The sequence below is a fragment of the Diadema antillarum genome, unplaced genomic scaffold (assembly GCF_040938485.1).
Source record: "Diadema antillarum isolate AM-2024a unplaced genomic scaffold, OU_Dant_1.0 seq00001216_RagTag, whole genome shotgun sequence".
In the NCBI taxonomy this organism is placed as follows: Eukaryota; Metazoa; Echinodermata; class Echinoidea; order Diadematoida; family Diadematidae; genus Diadema; species Diadema antillarum.
The window spans coordinates 140,331-153,031 of NW_027272008.1; the positions used below are offsets into that span (position 1 = coordinate 140,331).

Here is a 12,701-nt window from a genome sequence, read left to right on the forward strand (position 1 = left end):
GTGTGTGTTTGTGTGACAAAATATACTACAGCGTGTATGTATTTATAGGTCAAGGTGAGAGGGAGCCTTTCCTACTCACAGGGATATTCACAGTTACAATATCTTGATGAGAAGACAAGTTGCACAAACATTTATCAAAGTGGGAGAATGCAAAATTACACTAACAGCCTTGATTTGGTTCATTTTTTTTTCCTCTGGCTTTGCTCCTTACAAGTCACATCTTAACCATAATTAATGAGATACATGTATACTGTCAATCTGTTGTGATAAGCAATGGTTTTTCTCTATATGATTTTATGCACATAGCAACTATTATGGCAGTAAGTAGTATCCACATGTAACTATTATGTGAGGTTTTGTGTGTGTGTGTAAGTATGTGTGTAGGTAGTTGTGTGTATGAGGGAAGGGAGAGACTTTTGTTTGTATTGTGATATTGATTTCTATGCACATGCATACACACGACACAATGAATCGTTTGGGTGTTATATGGATTCTCAGCAAAAAATAAAAAGTTCTTTTTAAATCTATCATTTCAGAATCAGTAGGCCTACTTGTACAAATATGCACTCAGAGCCTCGTTCATCGTTCTGCCTTCAGGGCAGGGCGCGCTTTGGCTGAAGGGTCTTAGTTTGTCTTGTTGCCTCACCGTTGTGATTACTGTATTTATCTGGTCTCTTTCTTTTGTACTTTTCTACGAGGAGTTACTCTTACAACAACATAAACTTGGCAGTCCTGGTGACTTTGTTATAACAGGATTTCAACCAGGGTTTTCATGTACAGCCTATAACAGTCCTACATACTTGCCAAGGTGACACAACATTTGCTCCTGCGACAATTGCTCTGGTCTTACTTTCTCCAAGGACTTACAGTTAGGGTTAGGGTTATGATAGGGTTTTAGGTTTAGTTTGATGTTAGGATTAGGATAAGGAATAGGGTTAGGATTATATTTCTGGGTATAGAATTTATGTTCCGCTTTGCGTGCAGATATTACATGGGAGCAATTGTTGCAGGAGCAAGTGTCATGGAACCTATTGCCAATGCTATACAACATGTGCAGCGACTAATTTTTAGACATGACCAAACATCTCAAATTTTCTCACATCACACTGGAACTGACAAAATTCTGCTTATGTAAATGCACTCACATGGAAAGGGGGAATTACATTTTAATCATCCAACTCTCATACAAAAATAGTGATCATTTCACAGGAATGATATTCTTAATTAAAAAAGAAAATACAGTGCTTCAGAAAATGCATATACAAAGAGAATCTTTCACAAATGTGGACATGATGAAATTCTAAATGAACTTGCATAGGTGGAAAAGAATGTTCAATCAACACTCTCAAATGCATATAAACCTCAAAGGCGAATAGTTTTTACTTGAAAAGAAAAAGAATCTAAATCTAAATTTGGTTCAATGATATGAGAACAACACAAACAATAACACATTATACCCAAAATTGACTCAAATATTCCAGTTATTGTGTAGTACCCAGTTTCTCACATCATTAACGAAGGTATGCAACTGACACCCATTATTGCCGCTTGACCAAATATATACATGCCATAAAACAAATATATAAATTTTGTACATTAAAAAAAAACCCATGTACAAATAACAATATCATATGTCATCAACACCTCGTGTCATGATTCAACATGGTCAAATAAAATCTATTACCGGTATATATCTTTCACATACAAGCCTATATCCACAGTTGTTTGATCATGCAGAAGACATTAATAATAATTATTTTTTTTTTCCTTTGGCATCATTAATTATCAAAACGATCTGAACAGTTTATCAGTACTTACAAACATACAAACACACAAAGACAAATTTACTTCCAATTGTTTGAAAAGCATCATATTTTGTAACTATCTTTGTACACCAATGCACAGATAATGCCTTATTCATATCTGTCCTTCTGTCAGGCAAAAAAAAAAAAAAAAGCCAATGACCAATTGCCTTATTCTGAGATATTCTCGTCATCACTCTTTTTTTTTTTGGGGGGGGGGGGGGGATTGGACTCTGCATATTCTACACACATGCTCCACTTAAAGCGTAAAAACATATTCTACTGTGAATGCAAGTTAAAATGAAACTGGCATTAATAGAAATTTTGGATACATCTGGCTCATGTATATGAAAATCAAATTGTTTTGTCATTAATTTGCTTCTTTTGGCCATAGCAGGGTAGCTGAAATGAGTACAGTATAGCAAAAATGCTCACTATAAATCCCATGATTACGGCTTGCGAGCACACTTCAATTTCAACATTGTGGAAGATTCTACAATCTATCTCTGTAAATATTGCTTAAGATTGCACTGAAAAAAAAATGTAACAACAATAATTATTATACATTACAAAATATCAAGATGAGTAAATCTATGTCACAAAGATTTGTGATGGAAGACAGATAAGTGCCAGAAAACAACAACTTCATGCATAAGAAACAGTAAAATATACTTTATATGTATTGCAAACATACTTCAAACACTCTACTGTACATAATCCTTATTTCAAAAATAATAGTTCAGTAAGATACAAAACATTACATTTAGCACAGAAATTAGCACAACAGCATCAGACTTGCATTTCAATTTTTCTTCAAATCTTTCCAAATAACCAAAAGTGGTGTGAGAACGAGCGACCGGTAACGGTAGTAGAGGTAGCACCAGTAGAAATAGGAACACTGATAAACTTTCCAATAACAATGATTTCCAATCACCATAAGGCGATTATGATTTGTTTTATGTGGCTACTGACAGAGCCATGAACACTCTTGTGAACACAACCAACCATGAGAGGACGAATGGCTGTAAGTCTGCCTCAGAAGGACTAGGAAACAAGGACAAAGTGTCATGCTTAGGGGTACAACTACTATACTGCCATGGGACCAGAACCAGCGACCTCACAATCAGGAGTCCATGATCTTAACCACTGGGCCACAACAACCCCTTCAATAGCTCATCATTAACCACAATATTGTGATGATTATCATACCTACCAAGTCTCATGCCCCAGCAACACAACTCACACTCACTGACCCATTAATCATTTTCTCATGCCTCCCAGCAGATTGGCTAAAGGATACCTCCTACTACAAGGTTGTTTTCTTACCAATTACAGCTATCTATTCTAAATTTAAAAATCCAGAGGGCTCTAAAATTGTGTCATCTACCGAGTCATGTCAGTAATACATTCTACAAATCAGCTCTCATTCACCCTTTCAAGAAAATTTGGGGAAATATACTCGAAATAATGTCTTTCAGAACCATCTTCCACATCCCAAACGAATGAGAATTATACAAGTTAAATTGTGTTAGGTATCACCTATGCACCTAATTGCACAATTGAAAATCCAAAAATGAAAAAGCTCCCTACCGTGGGAGGGAGACACCCATTCCTGCATCCCCCCCCCCCCCCCATGGTCGCTTAGCACCCTTGTAGTTACTCACTCCCAGCCAGTAGAGAAACTTGGTATCTCTGGATTATAGTATGATGTAATAAAAACTATATAAATACAGTCTAACCTGTCTTAGCGATCACATGTCTCTATAGAGGCCATCTGCCGTAGATGACCAATAAGAACGATTCCCTCTGAAAGACAAAGCATGTTAAATAACCTGTCTATACCGGCCACTTGTCTATAACAGCCACTTTTTTCGTCTCCGTTGGGTGGCCAGTATGGAAACGTTTGACCGTACTCTGATAGTGAAAGCAGTACTGACATAAATGACCACAATAATGACACACCTCATTTGAAAACTGAGAACTATGAGATTGAATATTGACATACGGTGTTCTACGGTTTCCAAAGGTATGTCTGAATGGCTCTGGCTGGAATCTGAGCATTGATGTAGCCCACTGCAGGATCATGAAGGCTGATGGGAATAGGTACGTCGGCCCTGAAATCGAATCATTCCAAAGATTATTAATGTAATTATGTTTAATAATACAAAATTACATGTAATAATATGGTGTAATATATGATGGTATAGTATTCATAAGGCCCTTAGACACTGTATTAAGCCAGGTAAAAATGTAACTTATAATCATTACTATCAAAGACAGAAAAAAAAAAATTACAGTTAAAGAGCACATTTACAGGGAGAGATCTAGCATTTTTTCACTCTTCAGGGTCATTTGCAACAATTGATTTGTTTTTTCATGATTTTGTCTATAAATATATAGTTATGCTGCCTGAGCCCTGTTGCATAAAAAGATGCAATCTAACATATTAAAGTCATAAATCAAACATAAGTCAGGTATCAACCAATCACAAGCAAGTATTCAGAGATTTATGTTTGATTTTCTGACTTATGTTTGATCAGAATTTTTGTAAGTTCAAGAAATGACCTTTTTCAATATAGAAATATAGGATACATAATGGCATAGTCTAGCTAAAGTGTTTGTTTGCCAATAACTTGTAAACCAAAGCTTTTGTTTTTAACATGTTACTGTTATACTATATGAAAACATATCAATCATACTTAGGTTTAATGGCTTTAAACTACACGCTCTTGTTGAACTCGGTCTTACGTGTTGAGAATGACGACAGACGTTGAGCCATCTGGCAGGCTGAAGGCGATGCTGTGGAGATTCTTGACGTCTACTCCCTTGCTATTCACTGATAGTCCCACACGCACAGAGCCTGGCACGATAAATTTACTGGAATGCAACAATACACACCATGTCATGATGCTATTATGAATGAATGCTCCTCCCATTCAAGTGCTCAATTCATCATCGTTGTACAGAAAACATCTTTCAACATTGGTGCTGAAAGCCAGTTTAGAGAGGGCTACTTTGAATACATGTACATCAAGAAACTTATCCAAATCTATAATAACTACAAGAGACATAATCGATTATAATAAACTTGTTCAAAGTATAAAACATTCATTCATAAATTGCTATCCACACTGTTGGCACTGCTTCAGTATTCACAATCTAGCCTGCTTTGTAGATATCACTACATTATCAACTTTATGCGAACATGGAAATGATTCCTACTTTACAGTAAATAATAACTGTTTTTATTTTGTATGTTTGTTGCTTTTTTTTAGGTAGGGAGCCGGAAAGGAGACACATAAAGCACACTTGATTATTTGTGATTCTGAGATTTTACCTGAAGTGGCCGAGATGGTAGTACATGGGCTGTTTGTAAAATATGTCTTGAGCGGCATCTACAATGATGGGACTGTCAACATAGTTCTGGACCCAGTTTGGTCCTCCTTGGAGATTCAGTGCTAGGTTCCAATCCACCCACCCTGTCACCCAGTGATTCATGACCTGCAGAATAATAGAAATAGTAATAGAAATAGTAATAGTAATAGTAATGATAATGGTAATGGTAATGGTAATGGTAATGGCAATGCAGAAAATATCCAGGATTTAAGACAGCACCATACAGGTTTTAGGGTCTCTCGTTCCTACATTATCAAATATCATTGTACTCTTTTGCAATTTACATAATGTATCATATTCCTATTTTCATTGACATACTGGTGGATTTCAATGCATATTGACCAGCCAGCTCATGTACAGCATGTAGCAAAATGAAGGCAGACAAACTGAGCTGAAAGAAAACACCTTATCTTTTGTTTGCTGGGCACATCACCATGGCTAACCAGTCTGTCATCAGTTGGGACCACATTCGGTTCCCTGTCCCCTGTGCCCCATTCTTAAAGTCCCAACTCCCAAGCTTTCTCTGTTTTAGTTACATCATCATCAAACATTGTTCCACTCTGCAAGAGGGTATAGCGCCCTCGCCAAAGCAAGGCCGTACTCACGTTGATGATGCTCTGGCTGTATCCCTCTCCTCGAGACCAGCTGCCGAAATCCACTCGCCCGTCAGAAAAGGCGGCGCCGTAGCACGCCTCCGAGTAGAGCATGAAGTGGTTGGGAAAGAGGCTGTGGGTTTCTGACAGCTTTAGACCCACGGGGGTGTACCTGTCTAGATACCAGTGAACTGCAATCCCTGAGAGGTACTTCTCTGAATCCTTGTCGCCAAGAATCTGAGAGAAGATCGTGGTATAGAGAAAGAGACTGTGACATGAACCAGACATTGCAAAAGCCCTACATACAATAGGCCTACATATAATACATACAATACATTACACATAGACCTGGGGCCCGTTTCATCAAACCTGTCATCAGTGACAAGTTGTCACAGATGTGACAAGCTACTGAAATCCTTGCATCTGATTGGCTGAGAGAAAATTTGTCATAGAAATGTGGCAGTTGTCACTGATAACAAGTTTTATGAAACGGGGCCCAGTATTATTACATAACCAGGCCACTTGTAACCCAGTTTGTGATTCTCTTCATCTTAACTTTTAGAAGTATACAATTGACAGATTGAATATCATATTTCATTATATGATACATATCTATTATGTTCCTATTGTTGGTCAGCTCATAGAGATTGAATTGAACCAATTGTTGGATAAGTGTGTATGATGCTATGAGATGTATGATTTCAGCAAGAAAAGTTACTTGTTCCACCAGCTGAGGGTGGATCATTTTATTGTCAACGAATACCTGCCATGATATTTTAAGGAGACCCTCTTCCTGCAAGCAAAAGTTAGTCTCATGAAGCAAGCAACATTCACAAATCCGTCTCTAAAAAAAATCTCCTTGAACCCTGACAAGAACTGCTGCTACTGAAATGTGAGGCTGGCACCGGACAAGACTCTGCAATTCCAATGTGCATCTTGACGTAACTTACTTCTTTGATTCATTCATACACTTTTGACTAGTCTTGAGGTGGTGAATCTTCTTAAACTGGAATGATGGATGCCATATTCCTCCTGAAATGTACTGTATAAGCTATTACTTTTGCATACAGATATTTTCACAAATGAGTAGATCACCCGGACAAGCTGATTTCCCATAGACGCCTGCCTGAGAATAGGAAAGACTATTCTTCAATAGGTTTATAAGGGGTGCAAGCAATCCTTACAGTCTGGGGCCAGCTGGGCAGTTTGAAGCTCTGGTCATCATTCATCATCAGTTTGAGGTCCTGGAACCCGGCAGCCTCCAGGGCTGGTCCGAGGTCCAGCTTGACAAAGTCCCGCTCCATGCTGGCATTGTAGTACATCGCCTGGAAGGAGAAGTTTCCAATGAGGCCGTCCATCGGTTCGTTCTGGACGGTAAGCCCCCAGAGGGAGACATTCTGCTTCGCATACTCCTGAACGAATCTAGTTAAATGGCAAGGACAATGATGAACGACAATATAAAACAAGTCATATCACCCAAACTAATTGCATTTCAGAAAGGCATAAAAAACAAATTGATATTGAATTCACAAAAAATGAGAAGTACAAATTAAACACCAATCATGAATTCAACACCCATCATGGGTGTTGAATTCACGAGCCATGATATCTACAATACAATTAATGAAAGTGAATTTCTGCTGAAAAGTGAGAAAAAAACTTGTTTTTCTCTCAATATGGTATTTCAATATTGTACATTGTATCTCAATATTCATCTAAAAAGAAAAGAAGATATGAACAAAAGAATAGTTATAAGCTATCAATGAATCAAGAAATGTATCTACAAAAAAGAAAAATGCTTAGAGATTTTATAACTTTTTATTGCAGTGCAATCCAAAGGAACACACACACACACACACAAACAAACAAACACACATACACACACCCTGGTTGATACAGTCCGCCTCACCTGACAAAGTACAGAGCCCATGTCTTGAAGTATTTACCACCCGGCTGACCAATCAACTGACCCTTGCCATTCATGTGTCCATTGGTCTTCATCCAGCCCGGAGCTGACCAAGGGCTGCCAAACAGTTTGACCGGCCGAGAGGAGAGCCCCATAGCTGACTTGATGACAGGAATCTGTTGAATAGGATGGTAGGTGTATAGACCCAGGGTCAACTGGGGTCAAGATAGAACAGTGACTTCTCGAAAGATCATTTTAATAGAAAAATGAGAGATGCCTTGAAGTAGTGGGTACATTTCCTGCTGCTAAATGTACCATCTTGCTGCATGGTCATGTTGCCCAGTTTGTGCAATCTTGACTCTAACTGTAATGTTGTACTTTGTTCACTAATTGGTGCAGATGTTGGAGTGTTTTCTTCATCAACTAGCACAGATGTCTGAAAACTAATTATCAATAAATCTACACTACCTAATTCCCCCTCATCCCTACTGTGATACCATAAACCTTCCTGTTGGACTGAGGTACACTGCTACATCTGATCTGGCTTGCTAATTTACAACTTGGTTAAGTTTGGACAAAATACTATTAAAATGCTAACATGACAAAGACTTGACAAGTTAAGCTATTAAGCTCCTGGGCATTGAAAGGGTTAATGAAGAAATGAAGCTAAAGTTCAGCCGGATCCTTAGATAATTTTTTGTTGTTATGGATGTTCATGTTATCTGTGTTGATTGTCTGGTGTCAAGGTAGTTGCGGGTAAGTTTCATCTTTAATCATTAAAACAAATGGAGCATAAATAGGAGATTTATAGTGAGTGTATAAGTTGCTGAATCCTTGTGAAGGTTTTGTCAAAACACACAGATCAAGCTTTGAGTACAATATCCCACATTCGATTTCGTCCAGTTTCCCTTGCAATCTCCCTGGGAAATGTTTTGTCAAATAATGACGTTGAACATGATCAAGCTGTCTCTAGGAAGGTCGGTCAGGATTAAAGAACAGTGGTGACAGTGATTAAAAAGGGATAGTACAGTATTGGTGGAGATGAGAATTGGGCTTTTAACTTTTTGCGAGATACCAAGAAAACACTTATTATATAGTATAGAGCATACCATTTTAAGAGGAATTCGAAGTTTATTTGATGAAAATCAGGTTTGGAATGACTGAAACATCCAAAAACAAAGTAAAACAAAGCGATCGTAATAAAGTGTGGGTCCCACACTTTATTAGAATCGCTCTTTTTTGGATATCTCAGCCATTTCAAAACCAATTTTCATCAAATAAATGTTGAATTCCTCATAGAATTACATGCTCTTTCATATTTCACAAGAGGTTTCTCATTATCTCACCAAAAAATGTTAGAAACCCGAAATTAGGTCTCAACCAAAACTATACAATCCCTTTAAAGCAATTGTGAGAGTGGAACTCATCGACCTTGAAGACGAGATCCTCCTTGGCCAGGGAAAAGTTGAGGAGACCGAGATCTCCGGAGTGGTCATCGTAGGAGTATTCGTGGGTGGAGAAGTCGCAGCTTGCCATGGGGATCCGTCCGATGGTGTACTCAATGCCTGTGGAATTGTTTGATGCCAAGAGAATATTATTAGCACAGTCTTGAAAAGTAGAAGTACTGTATGATGATAAGGATAATTGTAGTAACAAGAAAATAATAATTATGATGACAAAAAGCAAAGATATTTTTAAAAATAACAATTATCATTTTCATGATCATGGAAAATAAAACTACTACTAATTATAACAACAATAATGATATCAATTATGATGACTATATCACAGTACAACAGAAATAGTAAGACGAATATCAATACTATCCCTACTGCTATCAATAACAACAGTAAGTTCACCATCTTGGGAATAATAGGACTTCAGAAGCAGTTCTTGGGCCCCGGTAGAAAGGTTGAGGATGTTGATGGTTGCTGCATCCGTAAAGGCTCCACCAAATCCCAACACTGACTGGAAGCGAAGACTAGTGTTAACACTGAAGACAGCACCAAAGTCTGGTTTGGATGGGAAGAGGAGAATTAAGGGAAAGTGTATCAGTAAACCATGGACTGCAACACAGTCAGACAATCATGCAGTGCCAGAAAGATCTATAACAAGAGACTCATGAGTCTAGTGGCCATCACTTGAGCACAAACTCATATTGAGGCGAACTGTTTAAAAGATCTTGAGATTTGGAGATTGCTGTATTTATAGGCCGCTTGGGCAACACCCTCCTAATTTAGAACATTTCCATTTCTTTTTTATCATTTTCTCTCTTTTTCTTTTCATTGGGTATAAGAATTTAGCAACATTTTTACAGCATTTGACTGGTCCAATATACCCAAAATCTAATGAAACTATTTTCCCCTCTCCTATGTAAGAAAAGTGATTGCTTTAACTATATTCGTAACGTTACAACTGTGCCATGAAATCTGATGTTTCTTCTTCCTCAAGCCAGCTTATCACAAACATGTCCCTGGGAATAGTTTGCCCTTTTTCCTTTCTACTATCACAAATGACAGCCACCCTGAGATTAGAAGCCCTGGAAGGTAAAACACACACAGACACACCAACAAACAAACAAAAAGCTACACCATACTTTGCAAGATCAAAGGTGTTGTGTGCTTTGTAGAGAGAGACCATGAACTAGCAAATATTTGCATAGCATGGCTAGCTCATGCCTTATCACTTTAATATTGTACTGTCAGTCATTAGGTCAACAGAATAGGAAACTCTTGAAAGAAGCCCGCCGAGAATTTGTTTCTTTTAAATTTGAAAGAATCCATTACGGCAGGTCACTCTACAAGATTGTCACACTTTGCTAACAATGCTGTATGACGACGTCTGAATGCATGAACAAACACTTCAGCATACACAAGATGTGAGAATTACGCTGCTACCATGAAGAGTAAAATCTATGGCCAATTATCACCCTGCAAATTTACTAAATGGTTTATTTTAACACTACAGTCAGAGTACTGAATTATAGTTAATGAGGTCACTCATACAAAAGCAGTCTTTCTCTCTTTATCATTTGAAACCATTAGGATATAATTTTCAGCTCTAAATTGTTCTCATAGCTTCAGATAAAGCAGAGACTCTGGTGGATGCATAGGGCCATACAGGTCAGGTTTATCAAATTGGAAAACTTGTAATGTACAGTTTGTGTTTTGTTGTAGGTCAAACTCTTGTTCACAGTTCCAGACTCTAGTGCTATAATCATGCGGATTACATTTCAAGTGTATGGTGACATGAAAATTATGTCATACATATAAATTGTGCTGCAATGCTAAGGAATATACACCTGCAATCTGCAACTAATTATAAGCACAAGATTTGTAAAATAACAATAACAATAACAAATAATGTGCATTAGTTTATTTACCTGTTACATTGGACTGTTCAGATGTGTTGAAGATTTGCTGGCGTAGACGGTCCGATGCATTGCTAGAGGTGTAGACGACAAACTGGTCTCTAGGAACCCGACTGTAGTTGGCAACAGTGTCACAATACGTGGCATTACAGACACATACAAATCCCTGCGAACCAGGAAAGGTTTTGGATATGCATGGCTTTGCTGAAGGCACACCTACAGTTCAACAAAGAATGATACGAAAGATGAGTGTAATAAAGGGAAAATACAAGTACAGGGCTGGGGATTTCTTTTTATCAAAATAGAAATAAGAAGAAAGAGAAAATACACTCATCCTAAAATGGTGTGAGAGTCTCTGTGACAGAGAATTTGTAAGTCCCAAATGAGAGTCATTGATGATCTTTGGCATATAACGTTAGAGCATTTCATAAGTAGTAAAACTAAAAGCTAACAAACACAACTTTGTTGATGGGGTGGCAATTTAAGCCTTAAAAAGGGACTGTACAGTACTGGTTGAGGTGGGGATTCAGGTTTATAACATTCCAAAGTGAGATAATGAGAAACCTCTTATGAAATATGAAAGAGCATGTAATTCTAAGAAGGATTCAACGTTTATTTGATGAAAATTGGTTTTCAAATGGCCGAGATATCCAAAAATGTGATAATAATAAAAAGGCGACAGGCCACGCCTTTTTATAAGGATCTCTTTGTTTCACCTTGTTTTTGGATATCTCAGCCATTTCAAAACCGATTTTCATCAAATAAACTTTTGATACCCCTTAGAATTGCATGCTGTTTGACATCTCATAGAGTGGTTTCTGAATATCTCGCAAAACGTTAAAAGCCAAATCCTCACCTAAACCAGAACTGTACACACTCTTTAGAATATGTGCACTCCATTTAATTCAATTCAGTGTATTTCATAAACATTCACATCTTCACATTGTACACATTATTTGAAATTGTACACATTACAGATATTAATCACAAAAATTTTAAAAGCAGGTTTACGGGGCAACGGGGGGGGGGGGGGGTAGCCTGAGCCGCCCCCCCCCCCCCCCCCCCCCCGTTGCCCCGTAAATCTACTTTTAATATTTTTGTTTGTTTGTATTGTTTGTTGTTTTTTTGTTGTTGATTGTTAGCTCATGAAACCCGAAAGTGCCCCCCCCCCCCTGCCCACACACACACACACATACACTTTTAAAAACGTGTCCTACATATTAGAATGATGTGGACCTCAAAAAAGAAGAAGGAGAAGAAGAAGAAAAGAAGCCCTGTCACTGGTACAGAACCCTGCGCTATCGCGCTAGGCGTCTGGTCGGGCTGTCCGCCGCCGCGCCGGGCGGCTGGCCCTAGGCCTAGCTACTCGGAGAGGTCTCCCATTGTTCACTGTACTAACGTAACGTTAAGGCACAGACAAACAGGTAGCTAACATCTTCCACCAATGATTCTAAACGTGCAGGCCCTACTTACTGACATTGGTGTCCCTTGCAGCTCCGGTCTTTTTGGAAAAGGCCGCACAGAGAAGGACGAGGAAACAAATATGATAAAAGACAAGTCTGACAGACTGCGTATCCCCCGGTGCCATCATTTCACACACTACAGACCGGCGCGGCGGCCAGCAATTGGTCAAT

The 12,701-nt window shown here is 38.3% G+C and overlaps 1 protein-coding gene across 1 annotated transcript; it reads right to left on the reverse strand.

Moving 5' to 3' along the window:
• Window positions 1-3,813: 3,813 nt before the first annotated feature.
• On the reverse strand, window positions 3,814-12,655 carry LOC139744869 (lysosomal acid glucosylceramidase-like). The gene is made up of 10 exons (XM_071655280.1): window positions 12,541-12,655; window positions 11,080-11,283; window positions 9,557-9,709; window positions 9,129-9,262; window positions 7,701-7,873; window positions 6,976-7,213; window positions 5,804-6,028; window positions 5,140-5,303; window positions 4,551-4,679; window positions 3,814-3,916 (listed from the first exon to the last, which is right to left on the reverse strand). The coding sequence occupies exons 1-10, from the start codon at window positions 12,653-12,655 to the stop codon at window positions 3,814-3,816; spliced, it is 1,638 nt and encodes a 545-aa protein (XP_071511381.1).
• Window positions 12,656-12,701: the final 46 nt, after the last annotated feature.

What these genes read in the sequence shown, in the direction of transcription:
- LOC139744869 (XM_071655280.1), bottom strand. Translation starts at nt 12,655, where the DNA reads ATGGCACCGGGGGATACGCAGTCTGTCAGACTTGTCTTTTATCATATT. An exon ending in TGGGCTCTGTACTTTGTCAG is followed by an intron (nt 7,214 to 7,700) that starts GTGAGGCGGACT and finishes CCATTTAACTAG; the next exon opens with ATTCGTTCAGGAGTATGCGA. An exon ending in TACCATCTCGGCCACTTCAG is followed by an intron (nt 4,680 to 5,139) that starts GTAAAATCTCAG and finishes GTTGCATTCCAG; the next exon opens with TAAATTTATCGTGCCAGGCT.